The 16,113-nt window shown below is 43.1% G+C and overlaps 1 protein-coding gene across 4 annotated transcripts in view; it reads right to left on the reverse strand.

Moving 5' to 3' along the window:
- Window positions 1–676: 676 nt before the first annotated feature.
- Window positions 677–16,113, reverse strand: part of Als2 (alsin Rho guanine nucleotide exchange factor ALS2) — a 72,060-nt gene continuing 56,623 nt past the window's right edge. For 3 of the 4 annotated variants that reach the window (XM_027396983.2, XM_027396980.2, XM_027396981.2), the window contains 10 exons: window positions 14,633–14,800; window positions 13,264–13,381; window positions 11,609–11,766; window positions 9,033–9,155; window positions 8,434–8,610; window positions 7,026–7,071; window positions 6,793–6,854; window positions 6,100–6,249; window positions 5,512–5,608; window positions 677–1,910 (listed from right to left, as the gene is read on the reverse strand). In XM_027396983.2, the coding sequence (XP_027252784.1) occupies window positions 1,872–1,910; window positions 5,512–5,608; window positions 6,100–6,249; window positions 6,793–6,854; window positions 7,026–7,071; window positions 8,434–8,610; window positions 9,033–9,155; window positions 11,609–11,766; window positions 13,264–13,381; window positions 14,633–14,800 (1,138 nt within the window). In that variant the 3' untranslated portion in view covers window positions 677–1,871. The remainder of the gene's footprint in view (window positions 1,911–5,511; window positions 5,609–6,099; window positions 6,250–6,792; window positions 6,855–7,025; window positions 7,072–8,433; window positions 8,611–9,032; window positions 9,156–11,608; window positions 11,767–13,263; window positions 13,382–14,632; window positions 14,801–16,113) is intronic. The other variant, XM_027396982.2, reaches the window with a different exon arrangement.

The following is a 16,113-nucleotide window of genomic DNA, read 5'->3' on the forward strand; positions in this document are numbered from 1 at the left end:
TCCACAAAGTCAAAAATATTTGAAAAGGGAAATCCCACAGGGTGCAGGCTCACTCTGGCAGATGCAGTGAGTGGAAAGGTGGAAATAGTCTCTAGCCCTCACCCTACCTTTCCCTGAAGACAAAGTGAACAACTACCAAATGTCTTTTATTCAAGGAAACATTTCCCTCGAGACTCTCGTCCTTGGGCTATCAGGATCAGAGAGTTAACTTGCTCTCTGTCAGAAAATCGGCTGCAGTTAAGTAAGCTAAAATCCCAGGGGTCCTGAGGTCAGAGGCATGGGTTACAATGTGGGCAAAAAATAGTTTGAACTGGACAGGGGCTGTCCTGCATATGTTTCCCTTATTGGTTTATGAATAAAACATTGTTTTGCCAATGAGGCAGGATGACAGGCGGGACTAGGGGAGAATTCTGGGAAAGGTAGGCAGAGAGGGCCCGCCAGAAGGGTCACGATGTAGGCTGCCAAAGGAGTAACAGGTCCGGACCCTTCTCGGGTAAGATAACACCACGTGGAAATACTTAGATTAATAGAAATGGGTTAATAATTAAGACAGCCTAGCCAATAGAAACCCTAGTCTTCGGCCAACAGTTTCATAATTATTGTAAGTCTCTGTGTGTTTATTTGGGGTTGAGGTAGCTGCGGAACCAGGCTGGGACAAGAAGCGCCACAACAGAGCTGAGATGAATGTCTTTTTATTATGAAAACTGCTGTTACATTACAGCCAACATTCCAAAACAGTATTTTAACAAACACGTGTCTTGATTATAAAGTAGCTTGGAAATCATGATCCTTTTCAAAAGTAATTAACGCCTGCTGAGTCATTTCACATGAATCAGGGCACTGTGCTCACCATGGAGTACAGCAGATGAGACGGAAGAGCACCTGTGTTACTCAAACAGCTACGAGGAGTTACCGCTACAGTGTAAACCAACAACCTACAACGGGTTTTGTAAAAAGCAAACCGTGGAAATGTGGTGGTGCCACAATACTTTTGAGGTGGGAACAACCAAAGTGTGTCTTTCCTTTCTTCCCTTCTGAGTTCAGTGTGAGGTACAGGGAAGGCCACACACTGGGCTGGGGACAGTTGCAGTTCCCAGCTTCCTTCCTCATTTCCCAGGAGCCACACAAAGCCTGTGCTGGCCTCCTGGGAACTCGGTGACCAGTGAGGCTCTGGAGCAGCTCAGCATCAGGGTTTGAATTCCAGTGTATCCCTATGTCCTTTCAGGTAGAAGGCAGAAGTTCCTATTTGGATGCATTCCATGCCTGGACCAGGATGTCCTAGGCACCTCATGGATCTTCCTTCACCGCAAATACCCTAGAGGATGGGCTTATATAAAAGGTTAAAACTGCAGTTTAAAAATTCTTCTCCCCCCGAGCAAAGTAGCATGCTGCACATGTGGCTGGAAGGGTTCTAGGAAGGCAAGGTATGGCTACTTCAGTCTCAAGTACAACCTGCTCCTTGCCGAGGGATGTGGGGTAACTGCAAATGGATGTGGACAAACCAGGAACTTAAATACAGTCATCAACTTCTTCAACACAAGCAGCTTTCTTGGGAAATTTTCCTGTAACTTCATGGAGCTGACACCTCTTCCTATAAAGGAAAGGGGTAACCGGTTTCCTTTTTCATGGAGGTGTATGGATCTTAGTACAGGCCACAGATGGTCTAAGCTGACTCCTATTTCCTTTTTGAACTATACAGTATGTTTCCAACCTGAGCTCAGGACCTTCATTATTACTAAGGCTCAGAAATTACAACCAAAATAACATATAGTCCATTCCAATTTCAACACTGTTCTTTGCCACCACTGGACAACTCCAGATGGTGCTGTGGCCTCTGCAGCAGATAATCCAGTTCTCAAGCTGTCAGGTGCCTAGTTAAGCTTCTCACGCTGGATCTGGTAGTAGCATGCCTGGGAAAATGAAAAACAAATTCACATTTCCTTTTTAAGACTAGGGAAAGAGCAATCCCTTATTAATACAGATGCCCAGATTCACTTACCCTTGCTTTTCACTAGTGGCTGGGAAGTCAGAAGGCACATAGGGACAAGTGCGATCAGAGTTCCCCAGGACAGTTAGTTAATGACAAAGGATCTGAGCAGCTCTGCACACAGCAAGTCAGATTTTCCAGAACACATTTTGGAGAAGCAGGTGCAGTGATCCCTCAGGGCTTATGTTAGGAGTCACAAGCTACAATGCACACACCATACATGCTTTCCACTCCTGAATATGATTTCTTAGGATAAATTCCAGGGGTGGGATCCCGAGTCAAACACACCAACACTTTGCTATTGTTGGTCAGAATGTTAAAAATCTCTAGTAACTGTTCATACAAGGGTGGCCTAACTGCTGTCTACCCCACTGTCTGCAATGTGGGAAAGTGACCTCGCCACAAACCCACTGGTACTGGGATAAGCTGAACACACTTCTGCTGGTATTTAGGCACAACAAGCTTCAGTTTGGACTCCTCTGATTCTGAGTGAGGCTTAGCATTTGTCCTCATGTACATTTACTTATTTTCCTTTGGAATGCTTCATACTCTTCATGGAAATACTAATAAAGTAATTTGTAGACAGTATGTGCTCCACTTCTCTTTCTCAGTTTATATAGCAGAAATATTAATGTTACAAAGTTAGTGCAGGCCACAAACCTGATGTTCAGCCCTAAGGTTTTGCTCACTTTAATGGTCCTGTCTGTCCTTTGCTCATCCTTCTCCACAAAACCCACAGCACCTATACCCTGCTGCCTCAGCCTACCTCCCAGATTGTCCCAAATGACAACAATGCCTTTTGTTACATTCATTAAATATGGTTACCAATTTTTGTTTGCTTCTTCCATTTCTGATGTGAAAACTGTATTACTGTGTTGTTAATATCCTTTCCATTAGGGACTTTCTATTCATGTGACCATAATATACTGCTTCATATTAAATGTTATACTTTTATAAGATTTCACTACCTGCCAGTGTAGGTCTTATTTGTCCTGATTTAATGCATTATTATGCTTTTAGTACCAACAACATATATTCTGAAGGTATTCAGTCTACTCTGAGAGGCAACTCAGACCCAGAAAAACAAATATGGTATGTATTTGCTTATATGTATGTGGATGTTAGTTGTTAAGTCATTGATAAGCAAGCTATAATCCATACAACTACAGAGGTTAGGTACAGAGTAAGGGACTAGGGAGAGAGATGGATCTCCCTAAGAAGGGGAAACAGAATAGATAGTATGGATGGGTATAGGGGAAGGGGGCTGGAATGGGAGAGAAAACAAGAAGGGAAATAGAAGGGGGGAAGGAGGGATACGGGGAAAGACAGTCAAAACTAAGGGACATTTGAAGGGTTGTATGGAAACCTAATACAGTAGAAGCTTCCTAAATGAAAATACATTTATGAAAGCAATTTAAATGAAATCACTAAGTAACGGGAGACAGAGCTCCAACTGGTCATCACTTGTCACCAAATGAAGCTTCCAATACTGGGAATAGGATTCATCTAACTGAGCTCTCGGCCAAAGGGGCCCTATGAAACCTCCCCCAGACAACTCAAGTTATTGCCGAGGCTTTTGGTGGCTCTCCACAAACTGACAGTAAGGCCCTACCTAGCCCTGAGGACAATACCTACACAACTCATTGAACATGGAGAAGTTGAGCTGGTGCCTACATAGCATTCCTAGTGACTAGTGTTCAAGGTACTGGACAGTGTTCTGCATACTACCAAAAGAGAAAGATAACACCAATCCCTACAAATCCGTTTAATCTGTAAGAGTGACCTGCCTGTAAGCATGCATTTTGGAGAAGTATTTTCTGTGATCAAAGTGCTGGCACAAAGCTTGTGGGAGTAACTAACCCATATCTGATTTGAGTTAAGGCCCACGTGGTGATGTGAAAGAAAGTGGCCCCCAAAGGGAGTGGCACTATTAGGAGGTGTGGCTTTGTTGGTGTAGGTGTGGTCTTGTTTGGAGGAAGTGTGCCACTGGGGAGGTGGGCTTTGAGGGTTCATATATGCTCAAGCCACACCCAGTGAGACAGGCTACTTCCCCTCTGCCTGCATATCAAGATGTAGCAGCTCCTTCTCAGCACCATGACTGCCTGTATGCCACCATGCTCCCCATCGTGATGATCATGGTTTAAACTTCTGAAACTATAAAGCTGCCATCTCAATTAAATGTTTTATAAAAGTTGTGTGGTCATAGTGTGTCTTCATAGCAATAAAAACCCTAACTAAGACAGCCTACTACATGAAATGGAACCTATATCCAATGCTGCTTGGGCAGCCAAGAACTCAAGACTAAATAGGTCAGGGACCTAGGGCAAAACCAAATACTGCTGTTCTGCTAAAGGAACACAAGAATAAAATGACTAAAGACATTCTGCTATACTCTGCTTGCTCAGCCATCATCAGAGAAGCTTCCTCCCATAGCATATGTGAACAAATACAGAGACCCACAGCCAGACAATATGCAGAGACTGAGAGGCCTAGGACCAATCAGCCCTAAAAGGGATGTCACCATCAAATCCCTCTCCTTGGGGCTCGAGGAACTCTGCAGAAGAGGAGGCAGAAAGATTGTAAGAGCCAATGGGGATGAAGACATCAAAGAATGAGGCCTTCTAGACACACAGGATTGATGCACATATGAACTCAGAGACCAAGGCATGCACAGGGCCTGCGTGCACAGGTCTGACCCATATGGAGTCCTAGAACCGAAACGAGAAGTGGACGCAAGCCCTCATTCCCTAACCCAGAGGCTATCTCCAATTGAGAGCTATTTGCCAATGAAAAATTGGTTTTCTGCAAGGGAGTCTCATTGGGAAAGCAAACCACACTTAAGGGCAGGTGAACTCAATAGTATCCCTGGAGTTCCTTTGTCTCATAATGTTAAGTCAGGGTTCTTTTTTCTTTTTTTTCCTTTTTTTTTTTTTTGTTAACCTACAGGTATTTTGCATCTATATTGTGGCTTCCAGTTTTGTATTTTTATAGGATTCCTGTGTGTGTGAATAAGTGTGCCTTTGTATCTAAATGGGTTCCTTGTGCTTTTTCTTGTTTGGTTGTTTTGTTCTATTCCAATTTTCTTGGTTTTTATTTATCTTATTGTATTTTATTATTAATCCTTAGATGCCTGTTTGAATTCTAACAAGAGACAGAAAGGGTGTGGATCTGGAGGGGAGGACAGGTGGGAACTGGGAGGAGTGGGGGACAGGAGACAATAATCAGAAGATATTGTATGAAAAAAATCTATATTCAATCAAAGAAAAAAGATAAAGTCTACACTGAATTTTTCCACAAAAAAGAAAGGCACAGTAGCTTACCCTTGCAATTGCAGCCCTTGGGAAGCAATGGCAGAAAAGTGACTAAGAGTTCCAGGCTAGCCTGAGCTATAGAGTCAGACCCTATTCTCAAAACAATGCCCCCTGCAAGAAGAAAGTGAGAAAAGGTGGCTACTGAATGACCTGTAGTGTGGTGGGCGAGTGAGGTACAGCTTAAGATTAAAAATGGTAAAGTGCTCCACTCACCTTCAGGGTGGTGAACATTATGCCTTGTTCCCCATGCTGCAGATAGGGGTCCATCAGATCCTCAATGAGGTGGACTTCAGAGCCTAAATTCCGAATCCTGTCCCAGACAGAGAAAGGTGGGAAGTTCATTCTGCTTCAAGCGGACCCCCTTGAGTCAATGGATGATGGCAGAAAAGGAGTAGTCTGACACAAGGATAGTACCATATTGCAGTGGTTCTCAACCTTCCTCGTGTGGCGTGGCTCTTTAATACAGTTCCGCAAGTTGTGATGACCCCCCAACCAACCATAAAATTACTTCATTGCACTTTTTAACTGTAGTTTTGTTACTGTTATGAATTGTAATATAAGTATCTGATATGCAGGTTATCTGATATGCAGCCCCTATGAAATGGTGGTTTGACCCCCACGGGGCTGCGACCCCAGGTTGAGAAACACTGCCATTGTGGAATGGGTTAAGAGAAGTAAATTCTATTCTGGTGGTAGCATCCTGCTAGCATCAATTCAAGAGAAGCAAAGAGCGGACTTGGGAAACAACCACAACCAACAATGCCAGAGTAAACGACGACGACAGCAGAAAGGACTAGCTACCTGGCCCGTAGCACCACATATAAGAAGACAGGGAACAAGTCATCCATGGACCACAGGAAGTCCTCCTGCAGGGAGGCCAGGACACTCTGGGAGATCTCCTCAAAGGTCTGCTGAATGACTTTAAGTTTGTCTGATGGAGTAAATGTTGTGCTGTTGTGAAAACAAAGTGGAAAAAGACAGCCTATGATATCCTTATAAAGCCATCTCTTATTCATCCTTAAAAAAAGTCCCCCCTGGATGTCACATGCCTCAAATTAGATACAACAGGCAGCCACAGTGTGGCGGGGAGGCCTCTGCAATCCTACAGTGTTTGGGAAAAGAAGTCTCCAGCTCTCAGAGGTTCCTGTAGGAGAACCCAAGAGAATGTTTCCTTTGACCCACTGGACCAAAAGAATCTCTTTTGTGCATGAGAAGTTGGTTGATTTCTATCTGGCTAAGGAGATGAGCACATAGATAAATCTTGAGGTAGGCTCTCTACTCCTCGGAAAACACAGGGCATTTCAGAGTAAAACAGCCCAAGACCTTGCAATTTGCATGTTAATTCTCACATCTAGGAGTGGAGAGGAGAATCACACAGCAAGATCTTGTCTGGAAAAAAAAAAAAATTGGAGGGGAGGACATGAGTTTTTTCCACTCGCCCAGTAGACTGACCACTATTTTGATTGTGTGACTTTTCAACGACATCAGCATTACCTGATCTGCTGCAGACACTCTACTGCAGAGGCAAAACAAGCGTCTCTTGTGGTTGGCAAAACCTGCATAAGGAGAATGACTATCAGAGAAGAGAGGAATCTTCTGTAACAAGAGAGTGACCAATGCTGGGGGAGGAGCCAGTGTGCCGGTGAAAACTGACATTAACATGAGCACTACTCACATAAAATGGGATACTTCACAGCAAAGAAAAGCATACCAAAAATCTACCATACCTTTTTGCTCTCTCCAAGGATTGACAAGGTTGCAGGCCAAAATTTCCTACAAGGAAACCATAAATTGTTAATTTAAGCTACTCCCCCTTTTAAAAACGTGATCCTATCTTGGTTTCCCTGTTCCTATTAAAAATAACTTCTCTACAAACTGCTTCTGAGTTTCATGTTTTTATTTTCCCCCTAAATTTTAGTAAATATCCTAAAAATGATTTAATAGTGTGAATGAAAATTCCTGAAAAGAAGCTGTGTCTAGTGTGAAAGAAAAACTCCTGGAAGAAGCTTGTGTTTGCAGAGCCTGAAGGGCTGACTAGAATTTCAGTACTGTGAAAACACTGGAATTTGTAGGTTCAGAGGCTAATTACTTTATCTTGGGCTAGATTTAGCCTTCTGGAACAGACATCTCTGGCCCCACTCTATATCTGAAAAAACCACTTTGTGATAATACATAAAAACCTCTTAGAAGCTGTTAACTTAGAACTAACATCTTGTGATACTAAATAGAAACCTTTTAGATGGTATTAACTTAGCAGAACATTATTCCACCAATCCAAGAGCTACGAATGTCATCAGACAGCATCCTGGGTCTACAGAATAGTTCCCATCTCAATGAACTGCCTCTCTGGTGTACCTACCAATGCATTTTAAACTTGCCTTGATTTATGACCTTCTTTGTTCTGTAAAACTATAAATACCATATAAAATTGCTTCTATGTTAGAACATGGAATTTGGGGTAACCTAATTAATATGTGTTCCCAGGTCATGGTCACCATCTCTTAGTCCCTTTAAGATGAGAGCTGTGGTTTTTAGGTTGACAATAGCATACTAAAGAGGTTTGGCATTCTGTATTCCAATAACCTCACACTACAGCCCAGAATATTTCCTTCATTTACTTTTATCACATTTTTGTTACTAAATTATTCAATAAAAATTTCTCAACAAGTGTATATACTTTTTTTGTAGCATGAATAAGTAACTCATGGGTGGGTTGGAGACCGGCTTTATCCCCACTCTAGAGAAAGGGTGATACCCTAGAACAAGAACCATGGTCTGAGATAAAAAGCAAAACTGAGATAAAAAACTTCGAGGTTCTTAAATTTTAAAATACAAATGAGGCAGGAAGGAAAAAGAGGCAAGAAACAACAAAGATTTAAAGTAAATAACTTTTCCTAAGAAACAGGGATATAAATTATGCATCTTTATTAGATCAGATGAGTCATTTAGTTCATATATGATGACGAACATGTTCACATGAATAAGCAATGTCACAATCTGCGAATATTCTCAGAAATGAAGACCGTGAGCAGGCTGGGAAACTACATGAACATACACATAAGTAGATGCCAATAAATTCTTGGCAGTGCTGAAGGATTTTCAATTCAAACTTGGTTCTCTCACGACAGTACTGACCTCTGCACTCCGAGAAAGCCCAGGAGAGCGATATCTGCCTGTTTGTTCAGTCGAAGCACACATTCCCAGTAAATGTCTTCTTCTCGGTCATTGTCCAAGGCATAAAGCATGAACAGCGGGGGGTAGAGCCGAGGCAGCAGGACAGGAAGCACTAAGCCAGAACTTGTTACCACATAACTACAAACAAGGAGTGGGAGGCAGGAGCATTAGCATGAGTCACAGACGGAGCCTCCTCTCCTAGACTACAAGGCTCACAGGACAATGCTACGCTATACATGCTATACACATGGAGTTGACCTTCATGGACCAATTGTCAATTCTATTGGCTGACTGGAAATCAAACTGAAAATCACTTTTGCTTCTATCTTGAGGCTGGTCTTGCAGGGTCACCTAACTCATCATGTGTGTCACCTTAGCTCAGTTGCCTTCATGGCTGGCTACATGTGGCTGCTCCTGCCTGGACTGTGATTGGGACCTCTAGGAACCTTAGAGGGGTCGCTCAAGAACTGAGGAACTGGGTCTGGGGGAAAGCACTATCTTGAGGTTCTTTTGGAGTCCACCCATCCCACTTCTTCGCCTCCTCATCCAGCTCAGCTTACCCAGGCTCTGGGGACTCGGATGTGGACTCTGACTTCCCAGTGCAGAAGGACCTCCTTCCGGTGGGTGGAGGAGCAGAAAGAGGAATTGTGCTGCCCTCTTCAGGAAGCTCGGGAAATAAGAACCTAAGTGGTGATTGAAAACAAACCAAAAATTTCTATGTCCAGAACAGCTGAGGAAAGTAACTATCAATTTCTAGTAGCTGGGCTATTTAAGGGCCTATGAAATCAAAATTTATCATTAAGTAACTATTTGACCTCCCTGGGACTCTCAAATGATGCTTCCTATAGAATGGGGAAGCAGTGCTTGTGAAGGGGACTCCTGCACAGCCGGGGCTCCCTTCCAGGCCCAGGATTAGTTACAGACCACACCAAACACCTGTTTTCACAGAGATCCTTCATTTAGCAGGGAAGAAAAGTTAAAGTGACTGCTTTCTGACTGTGAGAGAAAAACAGCAGTGAACGGCCCTGCAGGTGTTAATTCTTAAGAGAAAAAGAAGAGGTCTGTGTTAGAATGGGCTAGGATGTGGTGGTAATGGAGATAGGGGCACTCGGGAGAAGGGGAAGGGGACAAGAGAAAGGGGAAGGGATATTTGTCCCAGAGGGACAAAGCACTGCTTCTGGATAGGGAGGAGACAGACACTGCACATGGGCAATAGCGGTTTCTAAAGATAAAAGGGGAAACCCCTTGTTAAGATGAGGTGTTAAATTTTAATTGGACATGTTAATTAGGTGAGCCAAAGGGGGTTTCTGATTGCTGGACCTTGGTAGTCAGCCTCAGGAGGAGGAAGTGGCCAAATAAGGGAACAGACCTTGGTGGATGGCATTAGGCAAAGGGAATGGGTGGTGGTGGTGGTGGGGGGGAGATGGACAGGCCTGCCAGAGCCACATGGTCAAGTGGGCTAGTGTCCCTGCAGGTTGGGTGACATTTTCAAAAGCCCTCCTGAGCAGGGGCTTTGTTCTGTCTTGTAACTAAGAAATTCTCATCTACTCATGATACACATTTCTTACTGGTAAGTCTCATTTGAGGCCAGCTTGCATCAGCTCTAACCAGAATTTGCATTAACTCTAAACATTAGTCTCAGAATATAGTCCCAAGTCAACTATAGCCATCTCAGTGTGAATTTCAAAACTTTTCAAAAATATACTTGTTGAGAGTTAATTTTTAAATGATAAAGGACTAAATTATTAAGGATTTCCTAGTGTTACTTTTCCCCTGTGCCTTGATTTTTTTGCTCTAGATCACTGGTTCTCAACCCATGGTTGTGACCCCACAGTGGTCCCATGCCAGATAATTACATTTTCATTCTCAACAGTATCAAAATTACATTTATGAAGTAGCAACAGAACAATTTTATGGCTTGCAGGGGGGGAGGGTTGCCACAGCATGAGGGACTGTATTAAAGGGTGGCAGCATCAGGAAGGGTGCTGCTCTAGGTTTTTAATCTTCTGCTATGATGGTAGGGTCTACCTTAAGTATGTTTATTGTCTGGCTTATTTCAGAGACTTAAATCTTGAACTTTCAAAGACAGCTTGTAATTTCGCCTATTTTTGTGGAGCTATGCCTTGCCACCTACCTCTGCTCTAGTTTTATAATTGGGAATACTAAAAGCACAAAGTAGGGAAAGTTCTTTCCATTGCACACACACGGCTAAGGTTGGAGCCAAAACACTCCCATTGCAGTGATCCTTCTTATAGGCACACTGCTCCCTCCACACCTGATCATTCCAAATGCGCCTGGCAATTTGTTGGTTTAAAACCCATCTTACAAGGTCCAACTTGCTGCTGCCTGGATCTGTTCTCTATGACAGTTTCCGGCTCATTGAACTACTTCTGGTCTCTGCTCACTGCTTCCTGTGCAGGCAGGCGTCCAGACCTGAGTCAGACAGCAGCACCTCTCCCCTTCTAGCCCCAGCCTCATCCCCCTTCCTTAGTGATCTTTAAGGAGCTAATCTCGCTGGCACACTGCATGGGTTACTTCTTCTTCCTCACTCTGGCTCCTAAGCTGAATGAAAACAAGTTTTTTTTTGTTTTTTTTCACTTTTCAATGTTTTGCTTGGTTAAGAGACAGGAGTGCTCAACTGTCACCTGCTGAGTTAATGAGTATATAGGAGCTTCTGTGAAGGGATGGGACTAGACATATCCTCAGAGCCAATGGGACTGGACATATCCTCTTTACAATAAACTCTACCTGTTTTGTGGTTAGGGTTTGGAGATACGATTTACCTAGAAGTTAAGCACTGCTAAGTTTTACACCAAATTAGACTTGGAAAAGCACACATACATTTATTTTAGCCTTCCGTTACATTTAATGAGTGAGAACACTAATAAGGCAGTAAATATCAATGGCTAGGGTTCATCTTTTTAAATGCATAAGCATGAACAAATGAGAAGTGTACTTCCACTATTTAATGTATTTAAGGCTCTGCAGCATAGAACCATTTTCCTATGAATACTTCATATGATAAAGGGAACACTGAGGCATCTCACAAAGCTGTAACATCTAGATTTGGTTGAAGATAGCCCTGTGTTAACAGAACTCTCTACAGTTTTCAAACATCAGCGTAACGCTCTCTTACCTCACAAGCTGGAAAATCCGCTTGAGATAGGACTTAATCTCCTTTACAGCTTCCTGCAGTAGTCGGCGGTTGGCCCCCACACCCACATACGTCATTCTGTACACTGCAACCAGGGTCTCCACAAGCCTGCCCAGTGGGTGCAGAGGAGTGTCACAGGCCTGGATAGCAGACCAAGGAAGTTGTTCAATATACAAGAGAAACAATATGCAAGAGAAACAGCAACCAGTGCATAATAAACCCTTCACAAATAAATAACAATTTCTGCAACATCAGGAGTCAATCTGGGGTCAGGAAAAATACCTTACCATTCCAACTATCAAGTCGATCTAAATTGTAAGGAGCTAGGGTTGTGAGTATTTACTATTGCTGTGAGACAGGTTTCACACTGTGGTCCAGTAAGAGCAATGGTCAATATTTGCTTTTCTTCAAGGTACCATTCCATACACATTTTGTGACTTGTTTTATTCTTGCCTTTCTTTCTATATATTTTAAAGTTTTTTTTGTTTTTGTTTTTTTAAATTATGTGTGTACATCTGAGTGCAGGAACTCAAGGAGGCCAAAATCTCAGAACCCTGGAGCTGGAGTTTCAGGCAGTTGTGAGCTGCCTGATGTGGTGTCGGGGACAAGTCCTCTGCTCTTGGCTGTTGAGCCATCTCTCCAGCACCTACTCAATCTTGCTGCTGTTTGTTTGTTCTGAAGGTAGGGTCTTGATGTGTAGCTTAGGATGGTTTCAAACTTGTTATCCTCCTACCTTAGTTTCTCAAGGGCTAATATTACAAAAAAGTGCCACTGGGCCTGCTGGCTGTTATGAAGTTTAAAATGTTATAATCTTTCTTGTAATGGTATTCTTTTTCTTTGATTCTTTCTTTCTTTCTTTCTTTCTTTCTTTCTTTTCTTTTCTTTTCTTTTTTTTTGAGACAGGGTTTCTCTGTTAGCTTTGTAGATCAGTCTGGACTTGAACTCAGAGATCCCTCTGCCTCTGCCTCTAGAGTGTTGGGATTAAAGGTGTGCGCCACCACCACCTGGCTTGTAATGGTATTCTACATCAGGAATTCCATTGTGTCCTTTTTTATGGCTAAACAGTTTTCTAGTATAGTAAAATTAGTGATGGTGGTTGTTATAGTGGGGGATTATGGTTAATAATATTGTATAGCTCAAAATAGACAGAAGGATTTGGGTTTTTCATCACAAAGACATTTAAATATCCTGAAATGACCAAAAATATAAATGTACTGAAACATCATAGTGTTCCCACAAAAAAATGTAATTATTGTCTGTCAATTAAAAAAAAAAATAGAGCCAAGTACAGTGGCCAAAGCCTATAACCTCAACATCTGAGAGGCTGAGGAAGAGGACTGCCCTGAATTCAAGGTCAACCTGGGCTGAAAACAAAAATCAAAGATCTAGCAAACAACAGAGAAAGTAAAACCAAGATTAGGTTAATATTTGAATGATGATTTTGCTTGTTTTGGAGGGCTTGGGGGTGAGACAGGGTTTCTTGTAGCTTACGCTGGCTTCAGAATTATTAGGAGAAGGCCTTAAACTCCTGGTCCTCCCTCCTCCGTGCTGAGATTTCAGGTATGCATGGTCACATCCAGCTGTCTACAGCCTTTCATCAGTAACTCATAAAAGCCAGGCCATTGTGACTTGTTTACCTTTATTAAATACTTCTTGATATTGTCGTATTTCTCCACAGAGAAGGCACCAACGTGCTGGGGAATGTACTCCAAACTCTCCAGTGTCTGAGTCTGTGAACGGCTTAATATTTCTGGACTGTTAAGAGAAGAGGAAAGCCCAGCATTTCACGTGAGAAAGCAAAACAGTCGTAATTGTGCACATCAGTCCCCAACTGAGGAGGAAGTAGAGCATCTGGCACAGAACCATCTTGCTCAACATGGCTGACCTGCTACTCTGAGCATCTGCTGACCTAGCACAGGCCTGATGCACAGACAGCCTGCAATGCTATACCTTTCCCTGCTCAGCCCTTTGCTGAGTACTTACTGATCAGGCTGCACGGTGCAGAAGGCTGGCTTGCAGAAACCAGGAGGACAGAAGAGGCCACCAAGCCTGACACACCAGGAATTCCTACCACCCACATCTCTCCCATAGCTGGTAGGGCTGCAGCTCTAGGTAAAATTTATGGCCATATTGCCCCCTTTCCCCAGAAAGCCTTCTATGATTCAGCCATGACTGATAATGAACTTAGTTCCAGGTTCAAAATACAAAACACACTTTCCTTCCTTTCAAATGAAGCTCTTCTGCTAGGGATAGAGCAATCCAAGCTACCCATAGTGCATTCTGTGTGGGAGCGCCCCCCCCAATCAACTTTCAAACCGTTGAAGGGACTGGCTCCCCATTTTGGCAGCCATAATAGCTTGTCTGACCTTGTCTTAGTCACTAAGGTCAGATGCTTGCCTCTGTCGGCAGTCATAACAGCTGAACACATGCTCGTTTGACCTTGTCCTAGTCACTAGAAAGTCAGATCCCTGCCTCGTGGCAAGGAACCAATCAGAAGTTAGCTGGTGGCGCTATGCTTTACGGACAAGTGCACAGCAGTGATGCACAGAGCATAGCAATCACCCTGAGAGGGCCTATGGGCCATAACAACCAGTTGGCCAATCAACACAGGGCAAGCCCTCCAAGCCTGGAGGCACACCAATCCTGAGCCTGTGCGTACCCCTAGACACTCCCCTTACACTGCCCTACAAGATCGCTCCGAAGTCAGTTCGAGGTGTCTTTTCTAGCCATCCGCCATGGCGGGTGGGTGAAAGACCTGAGCTAACATGGGGTTAGCTCATTAAAAAACAATAAAGCCTCGTGCAGTTTGCATCAAGCTCTCGAACCTGCCTGGTGATTGGGGTAACCTCGGTCGTGGCCTGGGACCCCGGATACCTGAGTTTTTCTGGGGGTCTAACACTGTATTACACATTACATTTGTAGCTGAATACACAAACTTGACCACTGCCTGGTTTCAAGTTTCTGATTTAACATGCTCTGCCATGTGCTGTGCAGGTGTTTGCTCACCTGTCTCTGTGCTGGCGTCGATTGGTGGTCAAGGCCACAGCAATGTTATCCCACGCTTTCCAAACTTCCCCTTGGCCTGGGCTCTCGCAACCCAGTTGGTGCCAACATTCATCGAACACTGCTTTCCATTTCTCATCTGCAGCCACCGCCAGGTTTCCCAGCTTCCTGCTAATAAAGCCACACCAGCCTTTTATTCATCACACTTTTGTGAAAAATCATCCCCAACAATAAAAACTTTCTAATATACAACTTAAAACATTTTGTGGGCCAAACTGTCAACACACCAGTGGGAGTTTGATCTCAAAAACACTGGAAGAAGATTTAGAAGGGATTTCCTCTAGTTAATTAGTGTTTAACGTGTTGATCAGATACTAATGTATATGCTTTGTTATGTATGCATACCAAAATTGACTCTGGCATCCGCATTTCTACAGAACTGACTTTGGAAAACAGACTCCTGGTAAAACAAAGGTTTTCTCTACTTCAAACATTTTGTGATAAGAACTGTGAAATGTATTACATACGGGTCTCTAAGAATACTCTGAAAACAAACAAGAAGTAAACATGGACAGAAAATGTCAGAACATGGTCCAAGAATGAGGTCCTGTGAGGATTCGGAGTGCTTGTGAGAAAACTCCAGGGAAACAAGAGCAGAGTCTTGTGACCACTGTTTCTTCTAAACACAGAACTGTTCTTGGAATGTTTCAGTGCTCCTCCCAAGTGTAGCACAAAGGAGTGAGTTCCCTTCAGGTTATTGTCATTTGTTTATGTGCCTCTAAGGAAAAACATGTTTCTATCACTCGCAGCTTGTCTGCCATGTGTGGCTTGTCACTGTGATTGTACACTTTTCTCACGAAACTGTTCTTAATTCCCAGAAGATAAACCAGTGGTTCTCAACCTTCCTAATGCAGTGACCCTTTATAGCTTCTCATATTGTGGTAACTCCCCAACCATAAAATTATTTCCATTGCTGCTTCATAACTGTAATTTTGCTACTGTTATAAATTGTAATGTATATAATTTTAGAGATAGAGGTTGAGAACCACTGGTAAAAACTGTTTGATGCTCTATTGCATGAGACTTTAGTCTGCCTCCTTTATCAGCTATATCTTCCCAGGTCCCACTGCCTCTATAATGGTAAACACCAAAATACATAAAAAAAAAAGATCACTCCCCAAAACAACAACAAATAGTGTGTAGTGCATAGCTATAATCTTAGCCCTTAGGAGTCTGAGGCAGGAGGATTAAGGGCCCAAGGCCAGCCAGGGATACATAGTAAGACATCACAAAAACCAAACAAAAACTCAAAGATTAAGATGCAATCAGTAAGGAAAAGACAACCAAAAACTTGAAAGAACAAATTATGCTTAGATTCTGCTTTTTCCTCACTGATGCAGGTTGTATTCTCTCTCTCTCTCTCTCTCTCTCTCTCTCTCTCTCTCTCTCTCTCTCTCTCTCTCTCTGTGTGTGTGTGTGTGTGT

This window comes from Cricetulus griseus, chromosome 2, assembly GCF_003668045.3.
Source record: "Cricetulus griseus strain 17A/GY chromosome 2, alternate assembly CriGri-PICRH-1.0, whole genome shotgun sequence".
Classification (NCBI taxonomy): Eukaryota; Metazoa; Chordata; class Mammalia; order Rodentia; family Cricetidae; genus Cricetulus; species Cricetulus griseus.